The 11403-nt window shown below is 39.3% G+C and overlaps 2 protein-coding genes across 2 annotated transcripts; one reads left to right on the top strand and one right to left on the bottom strand.

Moving 5' to 3' along the window:
* Positions 1-2130: 2130 nt before the first annotated feature.
* On the top strand, positions 2131-10758 carry nefla (neurofilament light chain a). The gene is made up of 6 exons (XM_058758885.1): positions 2131-2251; positions 2805-2983; positions 7976-9159; positions 9235-9359; positions 9442-9779; positions 9861-10758. Exons 3-6 carry the CDS (start codon positions 8116-8118, stop codon positions 10454-10456), a joined length of 2103 nt encoding a protein of 700 aa, XP_058614868.1. The 5' UTR covers positions 2131-2251; positions 2805-2983; positions 7976-8115; the 3' UTR covers positions 10457-10758.
* Positions 5056-6825, bottom strand: pgam2 (phosphoglycerate mutase 2 (muscle)). Its single transcript, XM_058758886.1, has 3 exons — positions 6290-6825; positions 5820-6000; positions 5056-5443 (listed from the first exon to the last, which is right to left on the bottom strand). The coding sequence occupies exons 1-3, from the start codon at positions 6704-6706 to the stop codon at positions 5274-5276; spliced, it is 768 nt and encodes a 255-aa protein (XP_058614869.1). The 5' UTR covers positions 6707-6825; the 3' UTR covers positions 5056-5273.
* Positions 10759-11403: the final 645 nt, after the last annotated feature.

The following is an 11403-nucleotide window of genomic DNA, read 5'->3' as shown; positions in this document are numbered from 1 at the left end:
CTATTCATAATATTCCTTTCTCCAGTGAAAACGTTGTCTGGTCTGAATATGGAGAGAAATATGCACAGATCACACACAGTTAAACAGTCCAAAACTGTTCTAAACAAATATGTCGGTGGATGTAAGAGGACTGGACAAAATGTTATTATGGATTACGCACTTGTATTTTTGCCAGAATTATTACTTTAAAAGCTGATTTATGATTGATTATATTTAAAAAACACTGGTTGTGGATTTGACACCATTCACTTATGTAATGCAAGACATTAAATGGAAACATCAAGTGAATAAAATCAACAGTACAGCATGTATAGAAACAGCAAGTCTGTCCCAATTTAAATCTATTTCACCTGAGCATGTGATGTTGTTGACTTGCTGCATAGTGATTTTTTTTTTTTAAATGTGCATGGTTATTTTAACTATAAACACACCAACACTCTCATATTTGCTGTGTTTAGAAAGCATATTTTAAAAGCATAATAAAAGACCATAACTCTCACATGAGGTTTACTGAGTCCTCTTCTCTTTGTTGAGTTAAATTTGCATAATTAAATGTGATATCACCCATCAGGAATGATGGAAATTGATTCTTTTTGAGAATCATTACTGGGCTACTGAAACAGAGGTCGATGAAGGCCCATTTCAGCCCATTACCAGCTTGTCCCAAGGATAATTCTGCTGCTATAGATTGAAACTTGCCATGAGTGGCTGGTTTGGTCTTAAAGTGACAGCCCCAATTTCAGCATAAAATTACATTTAAAATACGTAAACATAAGATTAAACATAAAGATGTGTTCTATAATCACTTTGCATCACAGTTTATCTTTTCTGTTAAGGTGCTGCAATAGGTAAACCTCATCTCACAGAAAATCTGTGCAAAAACAATCTGTGTGCACAGAACGGCAGAAGCACTTATGTCCTATATTTAGCATTTGATTAGTCTCGGTCAGCTGAACCTTCACAACATCTGTGCAAGGTAACATTTTAATTGGAACAACCACTACATGTTTCCTAGTATCATCTTATTTTAACTACTGAAATGACAGTAAAATGTGTAAAATATGCATTTATTGTTATTATAATCAGTTTGGTTATCATTTTTCTCTGTTAAAATACTTTTAAAATATCAAATTAATGGTAATTGTTTGCCATTCTGTTTGTGATGCTAAACCAGCATAATATGCTTATTTAGCTACTCTGATACACAATGAGAAACATTGGAACAGTATATTATTTAATCATCACCCCTGCTTCTGTTGCAGAGTAAATGTTAGTAGAATGTTGTCTTTGTGTTGTCTAAATCAATCCTGATCCCTTCCAGAATCTTCACGCCCCATTTGGGAGTGCTGCTGACGATTAAACATTTACAGGACATACTCCGCTGCCTTCTGCTGTGGAAATGAGGCCATGTTGAGTTATCGTGACTCCCCACTGGCTCTCTGTGGGATCTGGGTCAGATATAGAGTCAGAACCGGGGCTAAATTCAAGCCCCAGAGATCTTGCTCATCTCTGCTTCTCTTTCTATACCCTGTGCCCTCACCTAATAAGAAACTAAAATGAGGATAACGTTCTACACTCAGCAGATTTAAAGCACTATTATAATACTTAATCTGCAGCCTGGTATTACAGTTCAGTACATTATATAGATAGCCAGTAACTTCACTGAGCACTCAATGTAGGCTATCCAATGTGAGAAATAACACAATGACTGAAAATCAATAAGAATGGCATCTGTGGTACAATAACTGACAACATCCTTAGACTTGTAGATAACTCTATATCCTATGAAAAATGTCTTAATCTGAGCATAGCATAAATTTTTCCCGGGTTACTACATATCACAAGAGCTGGAGATAACAAAAAGTTTAATGCATGCGCCTTTTTCCATATATCAAGGACACTTCACAATTGAGATGCTGAAGAAATACATCAATGTACTAACGCCTTATTTTTGTACTCTAGTATTTAGGGCAACAGATTTTCAAAACGTGTTTTGAGACTCGTTTTTAAAGTGACATTAAGGTTTCAAGCAGAATGTTTTTCAGAATTGTGTTTTAATAGAAAACGTCCTCTTTTTCCCGCTCACGAGTAAAATAGACCAGTCTCGTAAAAGTCTCGTCTCGTGATTCTCGCGATATTGCTACTACAGGACTAATCTTTTAGAAACATCGCCATCTACTGGTGCAAGAAAATGTTCCAGTCAGGGTTACTACAACTCAAAACAGCTACTTGCACCACATTTTTTATCTAGGTAAGTTTCTCTTAATACAATAATGGTTTGGCGTATAACTTCCGTTATATGACTGCATGGTAAGCTTTATTTTCAATTCTTCTCTCTTTTCTCCTAATCATCCACAGCGCGCCCAGTGACCCACAGGCATGATACATCAATCAATAAATCAGTCATTATACGACTATGACCTTCTGTTTTTACGGGTGGCTCCCAATATAACTTCTCTTTTAATGAGTAAGGTCTCTGAAACTGAAGATAAATGATAAATGAGCTATGATTTTATACGAGCTAATGTATCATGCTGAGAGATTTGTTTATTTACTATGTTTTCATCTATTGTTCCTCTTTCATATCTATTACTCCTCTCTCTATGCTACTTTAATTTATATTAGAGTGAATTATAAACTCTCCAGCAGTACAGTATTAGAACAGGATACAGTGTATCTGTTTTTCAAATGGTGGTCTTTTTAAAAAATAATTTGTCTCTTGCTCTTAAGTGAAGGCAACTAAACATTAATTATTATATGTTTTGTCTTATATTTTATATCATTTATATCTGTCTTTGCCACAGGACTGAAATCTGATGAATCTGAGGAAAAGGAGAGACATCACAGCAAGTGATCACCAGAGCGACATGTAGAAACATCTCACCACTCCTGAAGTAAACCTAACACAGAGAGCTGGAATTCACTCTGTGCCTGAGGAGAGAATTCTTGTCTTCAACAAGAATGACTCCACCTATCAAGAACGGTAAGACGTTTTGGCCAGAACTGACTGTGGAAGTAAGAATTTAAGAGGAAGTAAGAACTGTTGTGGTTGTCAATGTGAACAATAACCAATGAGAACATCCTCACTGTGCTGGACTCACATGCTTTACTGCTTTATGAATTTACAGTGTCTAATTAGCTGACTTTATAAACCAAAAACATTTTTTGGCCAAACAAATCTAGTTTTATAAGACTCAATCCTATAAACAGGGATAGGAAGTTCATTTTTAAAGACGGTTAAATAGACATTTATTATAATTGGGTAGATGCCACTTCTTGTTGCTTGCCAGTTAACTGTTATTTGGCAGTATTTGTTTTGGCTCTCTAGTTCATGATTGCCCTCTCCATAAACCAAGATTTCACAAATAGATTTGGAATAAAACTTTAAATAAAATGTAGAATGAACTCACTCCCAGTACTTTTTCTGTACTTTTTCCATGGCTAACCAGAATGTTATGTAATACTATAGGTTAAACATTAGATGGCAGTATTGAGTTGATTTAGGAATGCAATTTGGAAACTCACCCATAGTCTTAGGCAAATTGTGCCATTGCACCATGTCATTGTTTAACACTATATTGCCATGATTTTCTTTTCATACTTTGCCCTTTGTAGAATTGCATTTAAAAGTGCTGCATTTGCATTTAAAATTTGATCGCTCACTAATAGCTTATTTGTGTTTTATCTCATATCCTAAATTGTGTTTAGGATTCTGATATGCTGACCGGCCTTTCAGCACTAAACCAGCATAAACTACACACACACACACACACACACACACACACACATATATGCAGGCTACTAATCTTTTGCTTCAAATATCACTTTTGTGTAGTTTTTATTTTTTAAATGTTTTTTTTTAGTAATAGTTTAGTAATTTAGTAATTAACATTTTTTAGTAATTACTACTATAGTAATATAACTAATATAATTAGTAATATTAGTATTTATTTTTGGATTAATGCTTAAACAATAGATTAAAATAAATTACCAAACCAGAATAAACAAAGGCAGATAAAATAAACACAAATTAATATTTAATAATTAATTCTAATTATATATATATATATATATATATATATATATATATATATATATATATATATATATATATATATATATATATATCCAAATTACATGACAAAAATTGTATTTAGTAATGTAATCCATTACATTACACATTTTAGGTAATTTAATCAGGCTATTTTTAGGTTACTTTCAGATTACTCTTTGACCTATCTCGTTTTTCATATTGATTTAAATAGGATAGTCTTGTACCACATTAATATAAAAATACAAAGAGTAGGAAAATGTATTACATTTGTTGTTATCAACAACATGAAGTGCGTTAAACATTATATTACCTTAAAATTTCCACAATATTTAAAAATTAAATTAAATTATAATTACAGTTACTTAATTTTTGGAATCTGATTACATAATCCAGATTACATGTAATCAGTTTACATTATATTTGAATTTGTATACATATATAATAATGTGTGAATATATATGCAGGCTACTAATCCTGCTGTGTAGTTCTTGTTTTTTTTAGTAATATAAATCGCAGTAATATTATTTTTGGATCAATGCTTAAATAATAGTTTCAATTATATGTTACTCTATGCTGTCAGTACTGAAGGCCCAACCTAAAATTAGTCTTCCTACATAATGAATTAGTCCCTGAGCAATTTTGGGGTACTGTGACTGTCTAGTTCCGACTTTGTCCTTTTCCAATCACAGACCGTCACACATGCACATCCACACACACTCCTGTCCTTTTGTCACCAGAAAACCTGAGCTGCTGCTAATTGTGGTGCTGGCAGGATGCCGTAGCCATTATGGGCCGTCTGTGCAGCGGGCTCTCGTAGAGAACTATGGCTAGATGAGCCGCCACTGCACCACAGTGTGGGACGGCTGCCAAAATGAACTCAACAACCTCTTTGGTGTGCCCTTTGGGTCAGCTTACACAGCAGCGCACCGTTCTGCTGAAATCCCTGAATTAATGCAGAGAGGGAAGAAGAGGGGGAGGAATGACTCAAGCGAAAAAGGAGGTACACAAAATGGTGCTCACTTTTATTTGCTGTGTCAGAGTGGGGCAGTCCAACACAAGGGGGTTTACAAATGGTGATGAAATGTGAGAATGTTTGGGGGGGGGGGACGGTGGTGTTCATGTCGTGTTCACTTTCATTCATTTGGTGGTCTTCAAACAGATTGGATCGAATAGTGCGCCCTAGTTTACTTATTTCAGTTTCTGGGTTTGTGTCAGCTCTTCATTTTTTGACCTTGCCCTGGGCGGCCACAGCCTCCATGGCTTTGCGCACCGTTTCTTCGTCTCCTAGGAACTGCATGGGTTTGATGGGCTTCAGGTCCTTGTCCAGCTCATAGACAATGGGAATGCCTGTGGGCAGGTTCAGCTCCATGATGGCTGCATCTGACATGCCTGTAGACACAGGTGAACATCATGTCACATAACATTGAGGTTTCAAAAGTCTCAACCTTTCCTTGACCCCTGTGACCTTTACTTCCTACAGTGCATCGCTGTCGAGTCAGAATGCAGAACCTTTCTACCGAAAGGTTGTGCCTGTAACAGGAACCTCCTCGTCTCTTCTATGAATGAATGAGGGCTATAAATAGTCCCTGTGTCATCTGGGATCATTGAGGCCTGGTGGTCAGACACGTTCTGTGTGTCTGAATGCTATATGCACTTCTTCCTTGACATGCTGAGCTAACTTGAAGTTCTATTATATAACGCATTACTCGCCCGATTGATTCCCTGAATAGTCTTTTAACTAAATGCTTGGTGGGATGATACTCACTCTCTAAGTGCTTGACGATGCCACGGAGGCTGTTTCCATGGGCTGCGATTATGACGTTTTTGCCGGCCTTGATCTCAGGTACAATAATCTCATTCCAGAAAGGCAGGGCACGAGCGATGGTGTCCTTCAAGCTCTCACAGGTGGGAAGCTCGCCCTGTTTCAGACCCTTGTATCGTCTTGACTGGTGAAAGATAGGAATGGAACATGATCAAACATGCAGACAAGCCATCATCAGTGTTTACATGAGTGACGTAAAAGCAGAGTCTCACATGCATCAAATTATATATTACACACACACACAGTAATATTTATCATAAATATATCATAAAATATATTATGATTATATATTATCATGTACATATATATTTAAATAATTTATATTCTGAAAACATTATAATATATAATATTATATCAAATTTACTTCATATATTTTTAATATTTATCTTTAACATCTGATCTCTTTCTCTTACCTCACTGATGATCTTGTGGTATGGATGGTCCTTATCCATAGGAGGAGGGGGAATATCGAATGATCTGCGCCAGATCTTGACCTGCTCCTCTCCGTGCTTGGCTGCCGTCTCTGCCTTGTTCAGACCAGTCAGACCACCGTAGTGACGTTCATTCAGACGCCAGGTGCGCACTACAGGCAGCCACATCTGGTCTGTGATCTCCATGATGGTCCATAGAGTCTTGATAGCGCGCTTCAAAACGGAAGTGTAGCACACGTCAAACTTCATGCCTGCATCTTTGATGGCTTGAGCGCCACGCTTTGCTTCCTCCAGACCCTTTTCACTGAGGTCTGCATCAAACCAGCCACAGAAACGGTTCTCCTGGTTCCAGGAGCTCTCACCATGGCGTACAATCACTAGACGATGAGCAGCAGCCATTTTGAACGAATTTGGGTTTTACTACAGTATTTTCTAGACTAAAACCACCAAACACAGCCCTCCTTGCTGTTGTGCACACACTCTGTGGCAGACAGTGAGCCCTGCGTGCCTGTGCAATGCTCTTTTTATAGCATTCTGGTATGTGGCCCGTCATATATGTCAAATCTATTCTGCTTTGAACCAATCAGAATGTTTCAATTTCAGAATGACAGCTGAACTTACCAATTGACACTCATGTGCTAGGGAGCGGACCGGATATCTATCTACTGCTCGAAGGGCAGAGGTCGTGAACAGATTCAAAATAGCAACATGACTTTTAAACTGAGAAGTGTGGAATAAAAGTGCAAAGATCAGATTAAGCTTTAGATCTCAGAGGCCATCATAGCTGAAACATAGAGAGAGAATGTAGAGGCCTCATAAGTACTGTACTATAGTACAGCAAGAGTTTCCAGGCTTTTTTGGTCACCGAGGATTTAAGTATCCTGTTAATCTTTTAATAGCTAGCTATAATGAACTTCTTAATGTCATAAAGTATTATGTATATAACAATTTATTTAAAGAAATTAATGTATGTTTAAGCAACATTTATATTTGAGTTTGTCTGCTTACAATAAAAACATAGCGTGGTCTTATTAAAAAACTCATTTAGTTTATTTGTGATATTATGAAGTTCATTATTGCTAGTTATTAAAGTGTTAAACACAATTTAAATCCTAATTTAGCAGTAGAAATAAAAGCAATTCAGTCTGCATAAGGAGAAACATTCACTTTTTTGTTCAAGTGTTTAGTTTTATATGTACTACCTCTCATATCCAGCAGAGGCGATGGTGTGTTTCCACAGGTAAAGCACTGAAAATAGAGCTGTAACCATTCCTCACTTCTTTTCCACCCCCCTCCTCTCTCCCTCTCTTCCTCCAGCTTTCATCTCTGTATCTGCAGTGGAAACTGTGTATGTATATATTTTAGCCATTTACATACCATAATTAGGTTCATAATTAAATTACATATTAAATCGAGGCAAGATGCAAAGCATGATTTGCTTAATTTTAGCTTCTTATGCAAATTAATGACCTTGGTGGCAGTTGCAGTGCGTATTCTTAAACATGTATAAATATAGAATTTTGTTTTATGATACTTTCAGAGCAAAAATCTCATAATTTCTTATCAAAATTGTATTATACTCCTTGCCTTGCACATATAACTGCACATAGCTCTCACTGTCTCTCTCCCTCTCTCTCTCTCTCTCTGCTATTGATACTGCATTGTCAGAGTTTAGAAAATCACTTGCGTCAGAGCTCCTTTCTGGCTATATAAGCTGCACTGACTGCGGTAGGAGCAGCAGATCAGTGTTTGAGGGCTGATCGAGCTGACTGTGGTACTGAGGCACAGAGCAGCTTGTCCTTGGAGCCATGAGTGCCGTCGGGTTTGACCCCTACTTCTCGTCCTCGTACAAGCGCTGGTATGTGGAGAGCAGCCCTCGGGTTTCTCAGCGTGGTCGTTCTCGCACCACTTTCTCCTCCCATGCCCCTTCTCTCTCCTCGAGCCGCCTCCACTATGCCTCCCCCGGAAGGACCTCCGCCGGTCTGTTGCTGAGCAGCCCTGGCCGCTCCGTGGACATGGACATCAGCCACGCCGCCCAGGTAAGCTCCGAATTCCGGGCAGTGCGAACTCAGGAGAAGGCCCAGTTGCAAGACCTCAACGACCGTTTCGCTGGTTACATCGAACGCGTCCATGAACTAGAGCAGCAGAACCGTGCCCTGGAGGCTGAGCTGCTCCTGCTGAGGCAGAGGCATGTGGAGCCTTCCCGCCTGAGGGGCCTGTATGAGCAAGAGATCCGCACTCTGAGAGCCGCCGTCGAGGAGGCCCGCATGGAGAGGCAGGCTGCACTGAGCCACCGCGAGAGTATGGAAAATGCCTTGCGGAGCCTGCAGGCCAGCTACGAGGAAGAGGTGGTCGCCCGCGAGAACACCGAAGGCAGGCTTCTGGAGGCCCGCAAGGAGGCCGACGACGGCACTCTGGCTCAGGTGGAGCTGGAGAAGAAGGTTGATATATTGCTAAACGAGCTGACGTTCCTGAAGAAGGTCCACGAGGGTGAGATCTCAGAGCTGCAGGCCCAGATTCAATATGGAGCCCAGATTGCCATTGAGGCAGAGACCGCCAAGCCCGATCTGTCCAGTGCCCTGCGTGACATCAGAGCCCAGTACGAGAAGCTGGCAGCCAAGAACATCCAGTCAGCTGAAGAATGGTTCCGTGGGAAGATGGGCCACCTGACGGAGAGCGTGGTGCACCACACTGACGTGGTGAGGAGCTCCAAGGATGAAGCGGGAGAGTATCGCCGCCAACTTCAGGCATGTGTCCTTGAGATTGATGCTTGCAAGGGTCTGAATGAGTCTCTGGAGAAGCAGCTCCGGGAGATGGAGGACAAGCAGAGTGCAGAGATTGCGGGCATGCAGGTTAGTTCTAGTAAGCACTATTTTGAGTAATTTAAGTTCTCATACCATTATTTTGACACCCATCCTTCCCTGCAGGATACAATCAGTGACCTTGAGGATGAGCTTCGAGCTACTAAGGGTGAAATGGCGAGATACCTTAAAGAGTACCAGGATCTTCTCAATGTCAAGATGGCACTTGATATTGAGATAGCTGCTTACAGGTTGAACTACTAATATAAAGTCAGATTTTTAGATTCATGTCAATGCTTCCAAATCGTCACATGATCTTTTCTGTTTTTGCAGGAAGTTGCTTGAGGGGGAGGAGTCTCGCTTCAGTGTGGGTATGGGAGGACTGGTCGGTGCTTACTCTGTTGGTCCTGTTTACTCCCGACCCATGTTCTCACTGTCCACCCTGAGCTCTGGCGCCCCCTACCTGCTTGGATCTCGCCTGCTTAGTGCATCCCTCTCAGTCGATGACGCCATCACATCCAGTCAAGCTCAAGAAGCTGCTGCCAGTCCTACCAAGGAAGAAGAAGAAGAAGAAGAGGAGAAAGAGGAAGAAGAGGAAGTAAAGGAAGAGGAAGCGGAAGCGGAAGTGGAAGAGAAGGAGGAAGAAGAGGAAACAAAGGAGGAAGAGGAAGGTAAGATGCAGATGCTGTTGATGTAATTAGGAATTCTAAATACTGTCAAGAAGTGCATTACTAAATTACTGTTTTACACAGGTGCTGAACAGGAAGAGGAAGAGGAAGCTGGAGCAAAGGAAGAGGAAGCTGCAGCAGAGGAAGAGGAAAAAGGAGACAAGGAAGAGGAGACTGATGAAAAGGAAGATGTTAAAGGGGAAGAAGAGGAAGGAGATGAAAAAGAGGGAGAGGAGGAAGAGGGAGAGAAAGGTGAGGAGGAGGAAGTGGCGGCAGAGGAGGATACTGAGACAGAGAAAAGTGAGGAGAAAGCTGACACAAGTGCTGATAAGGCCAAAGAGGATACAGAGGCAGACAAGGAAGACACTAAAATAGAAAAAGACAAGGTAGAGAAGGAAACTGAGAAGGAAAAAGATGAGCCTAAGGCTGAAAAAGCCAAAGAGGAAGTCGAACCTAAACCAGCCAAAGAGAAAGCCAAGGAGAAAGCTGAACCTGTACCTGAACCAGAGTCAAAGGGTAAAGGCAAGGAAGAGCCAGAGAAACCCAAAGCTAAGGAAAAGGCAGAGCCAGAGAAGCCTAAGGGAAAAGACGAAAGTGAGAAAGACAAGAGTGAGAAAAAGGAAAGTGTGAAGCAGGAAAAGGGAAAGGAAGAGACCGAGAAACCCAAGGGGAAGAAGTAATGAGTCGGATCCGTAACAGCACAAATACCAGTAGCCTGACCTGCTTCTCTAGTTCTCTTTCAATCTGTAACTATCCATATACCTTGATCAATGGTGCTCAGAGCATTTGAAATCACAGTCAACTTTATCAGCTTTTAAAACATAATGATTGTCTGATGTTACTGAGATGATCTACATATCTGAGTGAATGTATGCTTGTGAAGTAGATTATATTTTTGAATGAAGCATCAGTCTTGCAATAAATTGTAAAAAGTGAATCTTTGCTGCCAGTGCAATAAAAACATGCTTCTTGATGATCAAAATGATTTGCTGGCTTTCTTCTTGACGTTCTTTGTGGGTGTAATCATATTTAATAGTTTCCTTACTCAGAAGTTCTCTAATATTTGCTTAGTTTAATGGATGTCTTTAGATATTTAAAGCAAATCTGAAACTTTTAATATGAAAGGTATTAAAAAAATGTTGTGGATTTAATTAAAAAAACTATGCAGAATGCCTAAAGTGGGAAAACTTCATGAATAGAAAACTCCAGTGAGACATTTATTAAGAGATTTACTCTTGTGATCTTTAATGAAACTGTTTTTGTACTTTTGTACACATCTTTTAAAAGTTTTCAAAGATACTTCTAAAAAAGTCAAACTTTATTTAAATAGAACCATTTAAAACGTACTTTACAGAAACACATGCACATAAACATGCACATACATCAGGAGATAAAATTGACAGTATAAGAATAAAATAAGAGTACATATATGTGTCAGATGGGAATCTGGGTCATGTTACTGAATACACCAAGTTCAATTTAAAATAGACAGTCGTACTGACAGTCGTTACTGAAAAGACTTCAGAATTGTATTTATTTTATTTAAAATTCAGAATTTAATTTATTAGTATACTAATAAATAAAATTCTGGAAGCTTTTTATTTAATGTATCTGTAACACTGCAATA

The sequence above is a fragment of the Onychostoma macrolepis genome, chromosome 21 (genome assembly GCF_012432095.1).
Source record: "Onychostoma macrolepis isolate SWU-2019 chromosome 21, ASM1243209v1, whole genome shotgun sequence".
Taxonomy (NCBI): Eukaryota; Metazoa; Chordata; class Actinopteri; order Cypriniformes; family Cyprinidae; genus Onychostoma; species Onychostoma macrolepis.
Note: the sequence above shows the minus strand (reverse complement) of the source record. Positions and strands in the feature narration are given on the sequence as shown.